Raw genomic sequence first — 18445 nt, 5'->3', positions numbered from 1 at the left:
TGAAAGTTTAAAAACAACAAATTCCGTATTCAATTCCATTGTTCTTTTAGGTTACCCAAACAAGAAAATTCACAAATTCTATAGAATAAAATTCATTCATTTAAATTTCCGTCATTTTAAAATTCCTTAGTAATCTTAAATTTCTTCATCCAAACATAGTGTTAGGTTCAATTCTTGTCAAATGCTTATTTGAATAACATTATTGCTAAGCTCATCCTTCCTCTTTAATGTATATAATATTGTTAGCTAAAAACAAAAAAACGTCATAATTTTTTTTGCCATCCTAAATATAAAAATTAAATAGTACAAAAAGCTTTGTCTGAGGATGATTGGCACCAACATTTCCACAATTGAAATCATTCATATGAAGACACCCCCCCACCCCCCCCCCCCCCAACCACCCCCACTATTTTCCATCACCAATCTATTAAACCTAACCCAAAGCTCTCATATTTGATGATGAAGAGCTTGGAAGAAGAGGAGACCCTTCAGAAAATTGGTGGGATGGAAGTGTTGTTTGCTACCAGTGTTTGGTTGATATCCACAATCTTCACAGGGTTGGCAATATTGGGAGGAATTTTGGGGTACTTGTATGGACCCTACTGGGGGGTGAGAAGGGTACCTGGCCCACCAACTATCCCCTTGCTAGGACACCTTCCCTTGCTGGCAAAGTATGGTCCTGATGTATTCTCAGTTCTTGCCGAACAGTACGGCCCTATTTTCAGGTCAGTAGCATATTTGTGTGTACAAGCAACTCTCTTATTTGAGACCAAATGTTTAGGTTTTCTAGTTCTAGCCTTCTAGGGGACCGCCGGGGTGGGGCACTCAAACCTCGCATATGATTATATATGCCAAGCTGGTTCTTGGTTCGGTATATATGGATTAGGACATATGGCTAGGGTAGCAAGCACGCCCCTTGAACACAAGTTCATTTATACCTTCGGTCCATTTTCGTAGATCAAAGTAGTTTAAAATATAGTTTTGTAAAAAGAAAAACGACAAATTGAGGCAATAGCTAGTTTAAGTCTCTTTTAGTATGGTTGAAGGGTGCTAAATAGAGTTTAATCTCATAACAAACTGTGCATTTCGGTAATGGCATTTGGTTTTTGGATTACAATTTGGACAGGTTTCATATGGGCAGGCAACCATTGATAATTGTAGCAGATGCTGAGCTTTGTAGAGAAGTTGGAATAAAGAAATTCAAAGACATTCCAAACAGAAGCATTCCAGCTCCCATATCAGCCTCCCCTCTTCATCAAAAGGGTCTTTTTTTCACCAGGTATTATTGGACAAAAACTTACCTACATCCGTTTCACGAATCGGATCATGAATATAGCAAATTTGATACTCTTCATGTAATGGTTGCATGGAAGTCTTTCCGGTTGTTAAGTGAAAGTCCAAGTATACATTCTTTCAGTTAAAAGTAATTTATGTTGTGTTTAGTTCATACATTTGTGAGTAATTATGAGTCATGTGTTGACAACAATTGAAGACATGGTGACTGCCACAAGCAAGGTTGGAAGCAAGCAAGACTTGACCTTGTGTTTGCTTGCACACAATTGTGCATGTTTTCTCTTCTATGCATTAAATGACAAATGGAGAAAAGTTGTACTTTATAGACTAGGTATAGACTTTGGTGTATGCTAGGTAGGCTAGGTAATAATTATGTCACGTGAACTTAATACTTTTTGGTCTTGGTTGTTGGCATAGTTGCTAGTGTATGCCTATAACTAGATGCAATATTTGTGCATTTAGTAATGCTTAGAAAGTGAGAGTAAGCATCATAGAAGCATCCAGGGGGGAGCATCCGGCTCTCCCATGGGAAAGGTTGAACATGGGTTGAAAGAAAATCAAGAGAGTTAGAGTGAAAAATATTCTAGTGAAAGAACTCTTGGGGTAGAGTGAGGCTCTTGGGAAAATTCTATGAGTGGGTGTGCAAGAGATTCGAGATTGAGTTATATTGATTTAACTCATGTGTACTTGTACTGTTATTCATAGTGAAGAGCAATATCTCTCCGGGGACGTAGGTAAGATTTTTGCCGAATCTCATAAATTTCTCGGTGTCTTTATTTCTTGTATTTTATTCTATTCAACTGAGTGTGATTTGGTGTGATTTGTCCAAGGCACAACATTTTATAGTTCATTTGATAACTATTTTGCTTTTAGTTTTTTGTAAGGAATAGAGGAGAAATACAAGAAAAATGGGATGAGCAAATGTGGAGGAGGATGCACCTAAATTTATTCAATTAATTATATCGAGTATATCAAATTGAACTTACCAAAAACAAAATTAACCGACTCTAATGGAATTTGAGCATCCTGCAGGGATGCAAGATGGTCGACAATGCGAAACACTATATTATCGGTGTATCAACCATCACACCTCGCCAGCCTTGTGCCTACCATGCAGTCCTTCATTGAATCTGCAACTGAGAAACTTCACTCCTCCAAAGAAGAAGAGATTACATTTTCTACCCTTTCCCTTGGATTGGCTACTGATGTACTAGGGCAAGCTGCATTTGGTGTCAACTTTGGCCTTTCTAATACACATTCGATCGGCAAATCAATCAAAGGAGAAGACAACGACGATGAAGTCTCGGACTTCATCAACCAACACATTTATTCCACAACGCAGCTTAAGATGGACTTATCAGGTTCCTTATCCATCATACTCGGTTTACTAGTCCCTATACTCCAGGAGCCATTTAGGCAGATTTTCAAGAGAATTCCGGGCACTATGGACTGGAAAGTTGAGCGTACTAACCGGAAGTTGAGTGGCCGGCTTGATGGTATTGTGGCGAAGCGAATGCAAGACCGTGAGCGAGGCTCGAAGGACTTCTTGTCGGTAATTATGAATGCAATGGAGTCAGAGGCGGTTTCGAAGAATGTCTTCACTCCTGACTACATTAGTGCAGTTACTTACGAGCATCTCCTTGCTGGATCAGCCACCACAGCATTCACATTGTCTTCAATTGTCTACTTGGTTGCTGGACATCCAGAAGTCGAAAAAAAATTGCTGGCAGAGATTGATGGATTTGGACCGCCTGATCAGATGCCAACTGCTCATGATCTTCAACACAAGTTTCCTTACATTGATCAGGCAAGTCTTCTGAATTTTCAATGTTGACATGTATAAAAACTTTGAAATTTCAAAGGGCTAACCAAATGCTTCTATTTATCTGCTCTTGTTTACTTGTTAATCAATTATCCTCTTTTGGGAAGACCAATTTGCCAATGGATTTTGGTTTATCTGTCGGTTTTTCAAATGCAGGTGATTAAAGAGGCAATGAGGTTTTACATGGTTTCCCCATTAGTTGCGAGAGAAACATCCGGAGACGTCGAAATAGGAGGTTATCTTCTACCAAAGGTCATCTTCATTTCTTACTTCAACATACCTTAAATTTATAAGCTATCCAATCCAATACAATCTTAGGCTCCAAACGAGTCCTGACTTTTCGGGTGCAAACTCGAAATTTATGGTTTGTATACTTACGGGATTTATTTTTTGAGGAGCAGGGGACTTGGGTGTGGTTAGCACTCGGTGTTTTAGCGAAAGATCCAAAGAACTTCCCGGAGCCAGACAAGTTCAGGCCAGAGAGGTTTGATCCAAATTGCCAAGAATTGAAACAAAGGCATCCTTACGCTTTTATACCGTTTGGAATCGGACCTCGATCCTGCATTGGTCAGAAATTTTCCCTACAAGAACTAAAGCTCTCACTGATTCACTTATACCGGAAATATGTGTTCCGGCACTCTCCCGACATGGAGAAACCTCTTGAGCTTGAGTACGGCATTGTTCTCAACTTCAAGAAAGGTGTCAAGCTTAGAGTCATAAAGAGGACATGATCACGATCATGCGCTGATTGAATCAACTGGGGATTGATTGCATGAAAGATTATGTGAAATCTTCAGTCCTGTAATGTTCTTGAAATCGACCAAAAATTTCTGAGACGAAATTTTTTAGTTATTTATGAAAATAATTAATGTGAACATCTCCATTGTAACGGAGTTTTTAAAGGCAGCTGATCCTCTCAAGACTAAATTTTAACTACTCGTAGTTAAAATATGAACAATAGCTTCGCAGGATGTGAACAACAAAGTTGGCAACATGTTAATTTATTAAGAAATATCATAGCAATATATTTTCTAATATATTTACCGAATGTGGTTTAAGTCAAATCCCACTAAATGTTGGATATGATCTTTTAGCTAGTAGGGTTAATCAGTTGACCTAGGCAATGGTGATAGACGAAATCATTCAATCTTATCACTTGTCATAGCCTTCCAATCTAGCCATTTGAATATTCAACTATTTTAACATGGTATCTAGAGCATAAGGTCTTGGTGCCCGACTGCCTATGTTTTCAACTTCGATTGTATTCTCAAACATCATGTCAGACACAATACTTGAAACACCGTCCATTTACTAAAAGGAAAACTAATGAAAAGTATTTGAAAACTTTGAGTTTTAACGATAAGGACAAAATAAAAGGTAAAGTAAATAGTACCAGGTTTCACTTTTTAATGTAAAAATGTGGTTTTTCATTAAAGTGAAGAGTACCGTGGACTTTTCGTTTAAACTCCCTTTATCAAATCCAGAAGTCCATCACATCTCTCACACAACAAATGTCCTCAGGATCGACCGAAATTTTTTCAATCGCTGTTGCTGTTCAAAGTTGACCAAACCATTCCTCCTACAATTCGAAGAATCTCCATTGTGAATTTTGTGATAATGACGGACATACAGTTGACAACTGTAGGACTCGAAAATATCACTGTGATAAAAGGGGCCACACTGAAGACATGCAAATTTAAAAATAGAACAATGGTTCCTAATAATGGGGGAAAGCAAGGCGGTAACCATAGTAACAAATCACACCAGCATGGGTCCCAGCCTCTACCGAACCCATTGCAAAGACTCTCAGCAGAGCAACTTCAATTATTGGCCCACTTGGTGTCCATAGTGAATTTAAATCATACCTCTGGTAATAGGAGTAGAATTCTCTTCCTTCATATTCACATTCTCTTCCTTCATATTCACATTCTCTTTCATCCCTTCCTCTCACACATTATTTTTTGTCTTATTGTCTCTATAAACAAAATCAATAAAAGATGTTAACGTGGCTTAATCGTGACAGTTCAAATAGGAGGGAAGAGAATGGAAGAGAGATTAGGAGAGGAGAAAATCCTCCTCTTGGTAATAACAATGTTTATGCAAATGCAGCATGTCTGTCTTCGTTTATTGTTGCCTTCGTTAAATCTATATTTACTCAACCTTGGATTTTGGATAATGGGGCTACCAATCACATCACTTCAGATTCTTCACCTTTCACCAAAACCAAATCTTCACCAATTTCCACCGTTAAATTACCCACAAGCTCTTTGGTCATAATTACTTCCACTGGCATCATACCATTCAATTCAGATGTTACATTAGACAACGTTCTATGTGTTCCATCTTTTCACTTAAATCTCATGTATGCTAGCCAAGTCACTGACTCTCTAAATTGTTGTGCCATTTTGTTTCGCACTTTCTGTATCTTGTAGGACTTGGCTACGAGGAAGATAATTGGATCGGGTAAACAACGTGGTGGTCTTTATTACATGTGGGTAAATCGCCAAAATAGTCCCTGAGATTCCAAATCGATAAAAGTGGTCCCTGAGATTGTCCACCATCCATCATTTTGGTCATTCTGTTAAAAACTCCGTTAAGTATCTTAGAGCTCTTAGCCGGAAGTTTGTGCAATTTTCAAAGCTTCGTAACTCAATCGTTTCTTTACCAAATTCGACCCATAATATATCAAAATGAAGATAGAAAAGTGTAGAATAATATTATACCTACTGAAGATTGCAAGAAAATAGCCTCAAAGTTGACTAGTCCGAGTGAAAACTTGAAAACTCACCGAAAACTGGGTAAACTTTAAACGTTCATAACTTCTTCAATACTCAACGAAATCAAGTGATTCAAAAACGAAAATCATACTTCTCGACAAGAAGAAAAGAATGGTACCTTTTAGATGGCTAAATTGCTATGGTTTGGCCGGAAAATGGCTCGAAAGTGGCTAACTCGAGACCAAGATAGACATTTTCGAGCCATTTTCTGGCTAAACCACGACGAGTTAGCTGTAAAAAAATGTACCATTCTCTTTTCCTCATCGAGAAATATGATTTTAGTTTTTGAATCACTTGATTTCATTGAGTATTGAAGAAGTTATGAACGTTTAAAGTTTACCCGGTTTCCGGCGAGTTTTCAAGTTTTCACTCGGACCAGTGGACTTTGAGGCTATTTTCTGGTAATCTTTGGTAGGTATAATATTATTATACACTTTCCTATCTTCATTTTGATATATTATGGGTCGAATTTGGTTAAGAAACGATTGAGTTACGAAGCTTTGAAAATTACCCAAACTTTCGGCCAAAAGCTCCGGGACACTTAATAGAGTTTTTAACAAAATGATCAAAATGATGGATGGTGGACAATCTCAGGGACCAATTTTATAGATTTGGAATCTTAGGGACCAAAGTAATGAATTATGCAAATTTTAGGGACCATTTTGACGATTTACCCATTACATGTCGCCGTTGCAATGGACACATCTCTCATGTCAAGTTTCCCATCCCTCAAATTTATGGCATATGTGACTTGGACATCCTTCATCAACTCGTCTCAAATTAGTAATTCCCTCGTTGTCTTCAAATAATGTTTCTTTTGATAATAATTGTACTATTTGTCCCATGGCCAAACAAACCAGACTTCCATTTCCTTTAGGCCATCTCCAACCAATGGCTGGCCAGATGACTCGTTTTAGCCCTCTAGCCCTCCAAGATATTAATATTTTAATGAACAATACAGGGCCATATTTGCCTCCGTTTCCAACCGATGGCCAAAGGGCTCGTTTTAGCCATGTTACAAAAAATCGTCTCCAACCGAGGGTCAAAAGTTCAAACATAATTTATTATTTAAATTTAAAAGCTACAACAACTTAAATTCAAATCCAACAACAACTTAAATTTAAAAACTACAACTTATATTTAAAAACGACGAATTAAATTTAAAAACTACAAATTAAATTTAAAGGAACGGTGAATGAATGGTTTAGGTATTTATAGGGGAAAATTTAGAATTTTTAAGAATTAAAAAAAGGCCCAAAAAACCTATAAAAAAAATTGAATCTAACGGTAACTGGCACCAGCTAGCCGTTGGATTCAAATTTTAGTTTAAACATTCCTGTTGGTTATAACCGATATGATTGGTGTTTTTTCTAGCTAGCCTCATGCTGCTAGCCCTCCAGCCTTTTGACCCTTTCAGATTCCGTGGGGCCTTCTCAGATTCCACGAGCCCTCTGGCCTAACTCAATTTTAAAATAGTTTGTTACTTTTGTTGATAACTCAATTTTATGCAAAAATCAAAGCAATAAGGGTTGATAATGGCTCTGAATTTTTATCCGTGAAAGATTATTTCCAAACTAAAGGCCTTGAATATCAACGCACATGTGTCTATACTCCACAACAAAATGGAGATGTCGAACGTAAGCATCGTCACATTCTCACTGTTGCATTACGTTTCCAATCTCAGGTACGGCCTTCATTTTGGGCCGATTGTGTCTTCAATGTTGTCTATCTCATTAACCGATTACCATCTCCTTTGTTATGCAACAAACCCCCTTTTGAGTTGTTATATAACCGTCCACCTTTTTTTTTCTTTTGTAGGAAATTTTCCCAAGGTTTAGTTGACGGTGACTATTAGATTGATATTTCTTTTGTATGAAGGCAAAGTCCAGAACAAAGAAAAATTAACAAATTTTTTATTTTTGTTTTTGAAATAGAAAGAGAGAGAAAGAGAGTGATAGAGAACGTGAGAGTGAGAAGTTTTTTTATTTTTTATTTATATTTTAAATTAGAGATATGTTTGGATTACATGTAGGTGAGTCTTTGAAAAAAAAATAGCAAAATTGGGTTGTTTGAAATTACATTAATGCTCCATATTTCTTATTCATGTTCTGTTTTAATTAGAAGGTTAAACTGATAATTTCATAGGGTTTTGGTTGACAATGAGTGTTTAATTAATTAGTAGATATATATATTTATATTTATTTATCATTTTTCTTGTATTTTTTATCTTTTTTTTCTTGTATTATGAGAGGTTGGGTTTATATTCTGACTAAGAGTACATTTTTTCATATCAATAAATTTTCTCTCGTACCAAATTTTCTAAAAAAAAAAAAAAAGACATAACAAATAATAGCAATTCCAAATCTCACACGTGTCCCCCTGTGGCAAGAAAACCAGCAGCATGATTTGCCTTCCTGAAGACAACTTGGAATATATATAAATTTTGAGGGATGTATTTGGTTGCATTGAAAATAATTAAGTATCAAATATCTTAGTGGATAAAATATTGAATTTTATTAATGCTTTTTTCGTTTCCCCTCTTAAATTAAAAAAATAATAAATAAATAAATTGAAGACAATATTAAGAGAGAAGAATCTCAACACTGCTGGTATAAGGATTTCAAGACAAATGAGTTATGGACAATAATTTCTGCACTCATAAATTTTTGAATTTTTAATGTATTTGAAACAGTAACGTGATATTATTATTTCACTTAAATTATATCACGTAGAACACTAGTTTTGTAACATATTTTATGGAGGATCTTTTAAAAAAAATTAAGACATCAACTTGGTCGTCTGCCAAAGACCCATACACCGAACCAGATGACCAAATTACTCTGATACCATGAAAAAAAAATTAAGATTGGAACCTCAAGTTTCATCACCATACAACGACTTCCTTGTGTTTTTATATTGTTTGGACTTGGGGCCATGGATGCATTAATTGGTGGAAATAATATTCCTTACAAAGTAAGAAAACTCTCACTAATTAATTAACATGGAGAACCTCTGTTTCTTGATTATGGCATTGTTCTTAAATTACAAAAAATGGTTTCAAGCTTAGATCGTAGAGCAGGCTTTCACTCAAAAAAAAAAAAAATATCTGAAAATTGTGTTCGGCAGCTCACCGCTGGCATCCGTCGAAATATTCCGATGGGCAGCCACCGAAAAATCTCATTCAGCCACCTAAAACCGAATGGCTCGCAAACAGACTTCTTTCCTTCCAAATTTTCATGCTAAAATTATACAACTTTCAACGTTTCAATTCCCCACGTCATTCTGGGTGGGAATCTTCAATCCTTTTCGGTTCTTCCATCTCAAACTTTGGGTGGTGGACAATAGACGAAGGATGATTGCTTATGTCAGTGGAGACGCCTGTCGTGTTTTCGGTTTAGCACAGGGTGTGGCCCTGTGAGTGAACTTATGAATTTCTGCTGTTGCTTACATAGTGGAACTTTTGAAATCACCATCCACCATGATTTTTTTTATGACATGACAGCAACAATGTTTGTGGAGAGAATAAACAAATATTGCTAGTTCTGTGAAGACGAATTAGAGAGAGGAATCTCAACGCCGCCGATGGTATTGCGAAGAGAGATACATAATATCTTCCAACATTGAAAAGAAAAATATTAATAAAATAATCGCTCGTTTACAGTGGCGGAGCTAAGATTTCTTGTGAGGAGGGGCCTCAAACAAGTATAGAAGGAGAAAAAACGAATAGTGGTTATAAAATTACTAATGCAAAACATCATAATATTTATCCAAATAATTAAGTAGTCAAAATTAACATATGCATAGATAATTTTATCTATCCATAGTAATCAAAATTATTCTTGACGAATTGCAATGAAACAGTTGCATAATATCATCTATAGTATTTAAATAATTATTAAACTGAATAGAGAGAAGTACGAAAATCTTTGCAAACCCTAAAACTCAAGTAAGAGGTGGGATAGAATAGAAACAAATGTTTTATAGTGAATAATAGAGTATTACAAACCTTTTTGTTCTTTATTCAATAAATTTGGGATTAAGAATGGCTAAATATATGAAATTCAATAAGAAAAGGTGAAAACTCCCCCGTGCATAAGTGAAAGACGATTTTATTTTAATTAAAAGTGAATGATGGGTTTTAATTTAATGTTATTGATTTGTGAGAGGGTTGTGCTATCCACACACCTCTTTTTGCTTTCCATACACCCTCTCAATTTGCGATCATCTGATTGAATGAATTGAATATCAAATGACATAAATTAACAAGAGTGTGTTAAAGGTAAAAAAATGTATGCAGATAGCACTACTCTTTGTGATAAATGACCATTTAAAATATATACTTATTTTTGGGATGGTATCTATGAGATGAAAAATAGATAATGAATGAATTTGTTTTAGTTGTTGAGAAGGGCTGCAAAGCAATAGAAATAGGTGTAGTAGACTAATCTTATTTTTTAAGTGAGAGTAGGCCTAGGACTACTGTAGTCCTTAACTGCCTCCGCCACTGCTCGTTTACTTAATAATCACTTGTTACTAGTCCACGACAATTGGGTTCCCAATTTTCAGGAACGTAATAATTTGTAAAGCACGACAGAAAAAACAATCATCTAGACAGCAACATGGATCAGCCAATGACGGCTCAGCAGGCTGCTTCCGGTGAGTAGTGGGACACCCCAAAATATTCCACCACCAGTCTATATATTAAATCCTGAGCTCTGCTCCTTCGAAGGATTAGATTCAAGAGACTGAGAGAAAATGATAGGCAGCATTGAACTGTTGTTTAACATCTTCATGGTGTTGATAGTACTGGGAGGAATTTTGGGGTATTTGTATGGGCCCTACTGGAGAGTAAGAAGGGTACCTGGCCCTCCAACTATCCCTCTGGTAGGACACATTCCCTTGATGGCAAAGTATGGTCCTGATATATTCTCAGTTTTTGCTGAAGAGTATGGCCCTATTTTCAGGTTAGTAGCTGTTATGCATGTGGATATTTGATTCTGCGTAATTTGTCCTTTTTTTTTCTCCTAATTTTTCTAAAATAAATTTGACAACAAGCGTGAGACTACATACATGGTTAGGTCAATTAGTCATGACAGGCTGTTAATTCTCTATTAATTCTCTTGTACCTAAGTTTGAATCTCCACTCTTCATACATTAATAAAGTAATTTAGGATATCGCTTTGTTAAAGAAAAACGATTACTCTAAAACTTCAACTTAGTGCCATTTAGGTCAAGTGATCCACCGTTTTCTGAGTTATCTGCATGCTAGGTGTGAAAGGCAAGCTTAGCAACTGTTTATGACTTCTTTTGATGTGGACTGTGGATCGTGCAAAAGTTACTCTTTTCGCTTCCTTTTTCGTTTCCCCTTTAGTATGTTTGGAATGAAGGATGTTAGTTAAACATTAGATCTCGTGATAAATCAAACGTTTCAGTTATGTAACTTTAATTTAAAATACGCTAAGATAAATCATCCACGCATGCGCATAACACAACTTTTAAGTTTTTGGTTGCACATATCCTGGCAGGTTTCATATCGGGAGACAACCACTCATAATTGTAGCAGATGCAGAGCTTTGTAGAGAAGTTGGAATAAAGAAATTCAAAGACATTAAAAACAGAAGCATTCCACCTCCCCTTGCAGCTTCCCCTCTTCATCAGAAGGGTCTCTTTTTAACCAGGTATATATTTTATAAGTTATATTGGTATAAAGAGGCATAGGATATCTACCGTTTTAAAGTTATCGTAGATGTAGATTAGGTCAACTGATGAGGATATTGTGTTCACCTCTCTTGCACTCAAGTTCAAATCTCTCTTTATGTTGATTAGAGTAACGTAGAATATCTGATGGAATTTGAGCATCCTGCAGGGATGCGAGATGGGTGACGACGCGAAACACTATATTATCAGTGTATCAACCTTCCCACTTAGCCAACCTTGTGCCTACAATGCAGTCATTTGTTGAATGTGCAACTGAAAAACTTGACTCCATGGCGAAAGTAGAAGAAGATATTACCTTTTCCGCCATCTCCCTTCGATTGGCCACAGATGTAATAGGACAAGCTGCATTTGGTGTCAACTTTGGCCTTTCTAAACCACAATCAGTCGGCGAATCAGTCGAAAAGTTTGATGGCAAAGACAATAATGACGATGAAGTCTCAGACTTTATCAACCAACACATATATTCCACAACACAGGTTAAGATGGATTTTTCGGGTTCCTTATCGATCATACTAGGACTACTTGTCCCCATACTTCAGTGGCCATTTTGGCAGATGTTGAAGAGAATTCCTGGCACTATGGATGGGAAAATCGAACATAATAACAGGCATTTGACTAGCCGGCTTGGTGCAGTTGTGGAAAAGAGAATGAAAGACAGCAGACGAGGTTCAAAGGACTTCTTGTCAGTTATACTGAATGCAAGGGAGTCAGGGAGGCTTTCGAAGAATGTTTTCACAACAGATTACATTAGTGCACTTGCTTATGAGCATCTCCTTGCCGGGTCGGCCACCACAGCATTCACATTGTCTTCAGCTGTCTACTTGGTTGCTGGACATCCAGAAGTAGAAAAAAAGTTGCTGGCAGAGATCGATGGATTTGGACCGCCTGATCAGATGGCAACTGCAAGTGATCTTCAACACAAATTTCCTTATCTTGATCAGGCAAGGCTTCTCAAATTTCAATGTTGCATTGAGGAATCTTCCTCATTAGTTGGCTTATCTGTCGTTTTTTCGAATGCAGGTTATTAAAGAGGCAATGAGGTTTTACATGGTTTCCCCATTAGTTGCTAGAGAAACATCTCGAGACGTCGAAATAGGCGGTTATATTTTACCAAAGGTATTGCTCTACTTCTGCTAGGATCTCTTTGCAGAAATTTCTTTTTGTCTGTGGACTGAAAGTGGTTTGTATATATTATACATCTTATGGGATTAGTTCCTTTTTGTTTTTGAGAAGCAGGGGACTTGGGTTTGGTTAGCCCTCGGAGTATTAGCGAAAGATCAAAAGAACTTCCCAGAGCCAGAAAAGTTCAGGCCAGAGAGGTTTGATCCAAGCTGCAAAGAAGAGAAACAAAGGCATCCTTATGCTTTTATACCGTTTGGACTCGGGCCTCGATCCTGCATCGGTCAGAAATTTGCCATACAAGAAATAAAGCTTGCACTGATTCACTTATACCGGAAGTATGTGTTCCGGCACTCTCCATATATGGAGTCACCTCTGGAGCTTGAGTTTGGCATTGTTCTCAAGTTCAAGAATGGTGTCAAGCTTCGGGTCATAAAGCGGAAATGATGCAAGAGTTGTCCTTCCACGTGCCTGATCAGACCTTACTCATCATTTGCTTAAGAAGGCAACTGAAGATTAGTAACTTATAACTGATATGAAAATGTATTAGACGTCTTCGCTGTAGATTTTGTGAAATAAATCATCAAGTTGAAGCTAAATTTGCTAGTGATCAATGCATTGCAAGAAAGCTGGCAATGAGTTCAATGATCCATCTCATTCAAAATAAGCAAATATTCGACTCTAAATTAACTATATTACAAATGAAGACCGAACTCTTCTATTCCTCGCACACACTTAAATTACACATTCTAAATAGAAGGGAGCAACTAGCTGTTGATCTTCTAAATCAAAATGAACTTCGTATGAACGAGGCGCCCCTTTCACCTCAGTTGCACAGAGTTCTTTTCCAATCGCGTTGGCATGCAAAGCGGCCTAGAGAAGTTGGCTGAAGATAGCTCAGAACCAGCACTACTTTTTGAATCCCCATTAGAGAATACCCCAGACCTCTTGAGAAATTGAAACTCATCCATGGATTGCCTTTGAGTTCTTCGAGACAGATAACTATGTGGTTTCTGCTTCGCCTTAGTTGACTCAGTCAGGTTCATGTAACTCGGCTTATAGTTGCAGCTGTCATCTGTTCTGTCCGATGCCAATCCGGTGTTCCCAGAAACCGGCGTTGTGGATGTGCACAGTGAAGATGAGGCAGAGCTCTCATCATACCATAATTCTGAACTGGGGCTTGAAGACGAACGAGTTGCTTGCCCAATGTGAGGAGGCTTTGCAGAAATCCTAGTGGTGACATTGTTCTTCCTGACTTTGACTGAGCATGGTTCTGAAGATTTCGAATGTTGTTTGCCCACGAAAGGGTCTGCTCTACTCTTTGGAGGTGGTGTGATCTCAGAAGAGTCGTCGTGTGACTCTTCCATCAGCCTAGTCTCCCACGGCTTCGCTGACATCCAACGCTCTAACCAACTCCATCCCCAACTGTTCTTTTCAAATTCATTGTTCTTATTGAGAGAGTACACTGAGGATCTGGTATGAGAATTCGAATTCAAATCTGGGGTTGATTTCCATTGCTGAGAAGAGAAAAAAGAAACACAATCTTGCTCCTATCAGTAATGTATAGAGAAAGGTACTTAATTTAACAGACAAACTACAAGGAGGCTCCCGATGAAGCCAATTTCTGTGTTTTATTACCTTCTGAGCAAGAGCATAAGCAATTGCTCTCTCCCTCTTGAATGCTCCTTCCTGCCTCATTTGAATCTTTGCTTTAACATCATCTATTGTTCCCTTGCTATCACACCAACCCTCCTGCAATTTGTTTTCTATCTATTTTCAGTAATTATAACAAAAACATAAGTTTGAAAAAGCCGATTCAAACCAAGAATATTTTCTTCTGTCACTTATCACATGAAAGCAAAGATCATTAAGAGCTTAAAGTACCTCAGCTTCTTTTAATAGATCAGCCTGGGTGCGGCGTTCATTGATCATGTTCTGCACAGCTTGTCCCTCCATGGACATTCGCACACGACGAGCTCTCACACGAGCCTGAACTCGAACGAGAGCTTGCATGCACCTCAGTGTCACTGCAGCCTGCTTCCTCACTTGTCGGCCTCGAACCAGAGCTTGCAGCCTCACTATTCCTCTCAAGGCCTTCAAAGCTCTTCTCGCCTGCACATAAGTTTACCCAGAATAAAACAACAACAAAAGCTTCAAACTTTCATCAATAGAAGCCAAATCCTTGAAATTAAGCTCAATGGGCAGCTAGGCATGTTATCAAACAGATTAAAGACAGAAGGATTGAGCAACTTCAACACTAACTATGTGCTTATTTCAAAAGCTCTACTAGTCAAAAGCTATAACTTTAACAGAAAAGCACTTTCTTACATCAACAAGTAGGTTGTTCACATCCAGACACAAAGATCTATGGCCTACGATTCCATCAAATAAAATTGAAAGTCATTTATTTTTTACTTACCAAGAACCCTCGGAAAGCAGTTTGGATTCTGATAGCAGCCCATTCCTGCCTCACAACCCTGAAATCCTTCGGCGGAGCTCGAACCACCGCCGCCACCGCGGCATTATACGCATCGGCCCCTCTCGGCGAATCCGACCCCTCCGAACCCGTCCTGTAATTCCCCTTGAAACCCTTCCACGAAGACCCCAAATCCCCTGAAGAACTCCTCCAAAGTTTCCACTTCTTGCTCTTCCCACTCACCTTCTCCTATCAAACCCAGATTAAAAAAAAAAAGTTCAGAAAGTTCAGAACAAAAAAATAAAAAACAAAAGCTCGAAATTTTGATAAAGATCGAAGCTTTACCGGGTCGTTCTTGTCGGGTTTTTTCATCCCGATCAGCGCTTTGACCCATTTTCCAGAAGCACCCATTTGAGCAAAATATTTTGCTTCAGCAGAAACACAAGCAAACAACAGAGGTTTGCAGTGGATTTATGAAACTTTCGAGTGGATTAATGAAACTTCCAGGTGCATTAATGAAACTTCCGGGTGGAATTATCAAACTCAAAGCTTTTGGGACGTGGGTGATTTGATTTGTTTCGTGGGAAGAGTGGGGAGGGTTTTGTTTTGTGGGGTTTATTTTTTGGTTCCAAAAACCACACAGAGCCGTTCGATATTTGAAATTCAAAACACCACGGGACAAACTGGGAAGAAAATACGCTCGATTCTCTGGGGGAAGGTGCAGTTTTTACCCCTGTTGTGGGAGAAAATTACGAAATTGCACCCCCACTAGGGCCTCTGCTTTCTCTGGGGAAATATGATCGGAGGCCAAGACTAGATCTGTAAACGGGTCGGGTTTATTGGGTTTGGGTCGGGTTGAATCCGACCCGTTAAGTTAACGGGTCATCCGAACCCAATCCGTTAAGCTAACGGATCACCCGAATCCGACCCGTTAAGCTAACGGGTCACCCGTTTCATCGGTTATCACCCGTTAACAATTATTATTATTATTTTATTGCATAAAGTTTATTTTTTGTTATCAAGACTTTACTAAAATTACTAAAATATCCTCAACTAACGGGTGCTAACGGGTGTTAACGGGTCTAACGGGTTGACCCAAAGTGACCCGTTATTTAACGGGTTGTTAACGGGTTCACCCGTTAGCGACCCGACCCGTTAAGCATCCATCCAAATACAAATATTAACGGGTTGGGTACAAAATGCCAGGCCTAGCCACGACGGCACGACTCAGATGGTTAACTGTGTTTGTGGGACCACCTGTGGCTAATGAGATTGGGCCACGTGGGAAGTGGGCCCGTGTGCTGAAGAATGATATTTGGTTCTGTGGTTTTCACCAACAAACATATTAATCCAATCCAAGAACTAAAAATGGACGAGCAAAGTGAAGTTTGAATGATTTACTACTAAAAATAGAGAATAGAGCTTTGATGGCGGCATTTGAAAATGTTCTTAAGTTCTTTGCAAGTTTTAGGGTGTGGTTTCAAAAAATGATGTTTGAATTGTGTTAGGGTAAAATTGGCTATTCCTAAACAAAACGCCTGAGTCTGTAGTCTTAGACTAGTGCTTGTTTTCAGTTGTAATTATTTTAGTCTAAGTTTGTCTCACGTGCTCTCGATCACAAAATGGCAAGCGTTTCAGAGACATCCACTCAAGTAAGTTTGGCATGCATATGCATTCACATGATATAGGTTTATGTTCAATTGGTTGTTTAGCTTTGAAGTTTAACAATGGAGATATGGGCTTTACATATTAATTAATTAATTTGCTATGAGTACGTTTAGATTAATTAAAGGCCTACTTATTAATATAAGATTTATTTGGAGTCAGATGCTATGCATTTAAAATGAGGATAAATTCAAATGGTTTTGTTTTTATCTTGATATCATCTATTTAGAGTTTTAAGTCATGTTGAAGTCTCCTACTGCAACCTATATATATATGAGATTACCTTAGGGTTTAAAAGGAGCTGCCGCTAGATTAATAGAGTGCATCAAAATATGTTTTGATGTTTGCAGCATGCATTAGATCAATTTAGGGTTGTCCTTGCTGCTGCCGCATATGCATGAATATTGGTTTCTTAGATAAAAACATCAAAAGGCAGTAGCTTTGTTTTTTTTTTTTTTTGGCAGAAAGAATTATTTTTATTATGCTATCTTGTGGTTTCAACATCGTGCGTTTTTAAAGAGAAAATATTATTTTCATGCTGTTTTCATTTAAGGTTTTAATTGAATGTCAATTATGAAAATGTGCCTTGTGATTTTCGTAATTGATTGTTTTTCAAATAAACACTTCATCATATAAACATTCTGCATGATCGCGTTAGTATCCTGCAAAGTTCGAGGCGACAGTGATTGACGGCCGCGTTAGTGTCGTGCCACTTCAACTCGAAGGCTGAAGAGAGATCTAGTAGCAAAGCGTGGAGACAAAACTGCCTACTAGTATGCGTGTCTAGTTGATGAGTTTTGTAAGTCTTTCTGTACTTATTTCTCTTAGTGTTTGTCCTGGCTTGGGAGCCCGAGGATTTTCCCAGTGGTGGGTTTTGCCTCGTTAAATCCTACATCATGTGTGCACTTTTTATTTATCGTTTTAATTGCATATGAGTATGATAGTTTGATATGTGATGTGAATGTGGATTTAATTTGAGAACTGAAAATTAAATTGAAAATTGTATTGGATTTTTAAATTGGAACCTATTCACCCCCTCTAGGTTAAATTAGTACCCATCCTAGAACTTTCAAATTGTCTCAGACTCCTAATTGTTTATTACTAATAATTCGAATTCAAAGTGACATATAGTTGTGTGCTAAGGGACGTATTTCAAAAGTGAGATTCTTTATTAACTTTTCGACATCTCACAATTTAACGTCAATTATCTATATGAATTCTCTCATATAACACAATTTAACGTCAATTTTTATACCAACATGATAAAATACCGTACAAAAACATGAGGCGTTACTCAGACGCAATACCAAACAGATCGCAATTGTTATTGATGGCCATCAACTGTTTATGAAACCGGGCAAGTACAGTGAAGAGATTTGGGAAAGAAAGAAGCATTAGTTTAGAGAAAGAGTGATAGATTAAATTTGTAGACTAAATGATGTGTCACCAATAGTTAATGAGCACGTATATCAACGTTTAAATAATAATCAAATTATCAACTTACATGTTATTTAGTTTACAAAATTTAATCTCCCTATAATTACTCTTAAATAAAAGAGTGTGATATCCATACATCCCTTTATATTTCTCTCATACTTTTTTGTTTTCGGCCGTCAAATAGAATGAATTAAAGAA

General features: G+C 37.6%; 3 protein-coding genes across 4 annotated transcripts; 2 read left to right on the top strand and 1 right to left on the bottom strand.

Annotated features, from left to right (window-relative positions):
* The first annotated feature begins 330 nt into the window (after positions 1–330).
* LOC103455815 (cytochrome P450 711A1-like) lies at positions 331–4021 on the top strand. The gene is made up of 5 exons (XM_008395407.4): positions 331–725; positions 1127–1279; positions 2326–3100; positions 3272–3367; positions 3517–4021. The coding sequence occupies exons 1-5, from the start codon at positions 457–459 to the stop codon at positions 3844–3846; spliced, it is 1623 nt and encodes a 540-aa protein (XP_008393629.2). The 5' UTR covers positions 331–456; the 3' UTR covers positions 3847–4021.
* Positions 4022–10632: 6611 nt separating this feature from the next.
* On the top strand, positions 10633–13403 carry LOC103400104 (cytochrome P450 711A1-like). 2 transcript variants are annotated; one of them, XM_008338789.4, is made up of 5 exons: positions 10633–10856; positions 11418–11570; positions 11759–12551; positions 12631–12726; positions 12847–13403. In XM_008338789.4, the coding sequence occupies exons 1-5, from the start codon at positions 10648–10650 to the stop codon at positions 13174–13176; spliced, it is 1581 nt and encodes a 526-aa protein (XP_008337011.2). In that variant the 5' UTR covers positions 10633–10647; the 3' UTR covers positions 13177–13403. The 2 variants fall into 2 exon arrangements, with proteins under 2 accessions (XP_008337011.2, XP_070669972.1); XM_070813871.1 differs by having other exon boundaries at positions 12844–13403.
* On the bottom strand, positions 13366–15954 carry LOC103455810 (protein IQ-DOMAIN 6). The gene is made up of 5 exons (XM_008395400.4): positions 15491–15954; positions 15149–15394; positions 14614–14841; positions 14368–14481; positions 13366–14246 (listed from the first exon to the last, which is right to left on the bottom strand). The coding sequence occupies exons 1-5, from the start codon at positions 15554–15556 to the stop codon at positions 13551–13553; spliced, it is 1350 nt and encodes a 449-aa protein (XP_008393622.2). The 5' UTR covers positions 15557–15954; the 3' UTR covers positions 13366–13550.
* Positions 15955–18445: the final 2491 nt, after the last annotated feature.

The sequence above is a fragment of the Malus domestica genome, chromosome 15 (assembly GCF_042453785.1).
Source record: "Malus domestica chromosome 15, GDT2T_hap1".
NCBI lineage: Eukaryota > Viridiplantae > Streptophyta > Magnoliopsida > Rosales > Rosaceae > Malus > Malus domestica.
This window is presented reverse-complemented; position numbering and strand designations above follow the sequence as displayed.

What these genes read in the sequence shown, in the direction of transcription:
- LOC103455815 (XM_008395407.4), top strand. Translation starts at nt 457, where the DNA reads ATGATGAAGAGCTTGGAAGAAGAGGAGACCCTTCAGAAAATTGGTGGG. An exon ending in CAGTACGGCCCTATTTTCAG is followed by an intron (nt 726 to 1,126) that starts GTCAGTAGCATA and finishes CAATTTGGACAG; the next exon opens with GTTTCATATGGGCAGGCAAC. An exon ending in AAGGGTCTTTTTTTCACCAG is followed by an intron (nt 1,280 to 2,325) that starts GTATTATTGGAC and finishes AGCATCCTGCAG; the next exon opens with GGATGCAAGATGGTCGACAA.
- LOC103455810 (XM_008395400.4), bottom strand. Translation starts at nt 15,556, where the DNA reads ATGGGTGCTTCTGGAAAATGGGTCAAAGCGCTGATCGGGATGAAAAAA. An exon ending in ATCTATTAAAAGAAGCTGAG is followed by an intron (nt 14,482 to 14,613) that starts GTACTTTAAGCT and finishes AACAAATTGCAG; the next exon opens with GAGGGTTGGTGTGATAGCAA. An exon ending in CTTATGCTCTTGCTCAGAAG is followed by an intron (nt 14,247 to 14,367) that starts GTAATAAAACAC and finishes TTCTCTTCTCAG; the next exon opens with CAATGGAAATCAACCCCAGA.
- LOC103400104 (XM_070813871.1), top strand. Translation starts at nt 10,648, where the DNA reads ATGATAGGCAGCATTGAACTGTTGTTTAACATCTTCATGGTGTTGATA. An exon ending in AAGGGTCTCTTTTTAACCAG is followed by an intron (nt 11,571 to 11,758) that starts GTATATATTTTA and finishes AGCATCCTGCAG; the next exon opens with GGATGCGAGATGGGTGACGA. An exon ending in GCGGTTATATTTTACCAAAG is followed by an intron (nt 12,727 to 12,843) that starts GTATTGCTCTAC and finishes GTTTTTGAGAAG; the next exon opens with CAGGGGACTTGGGTTTGGTT.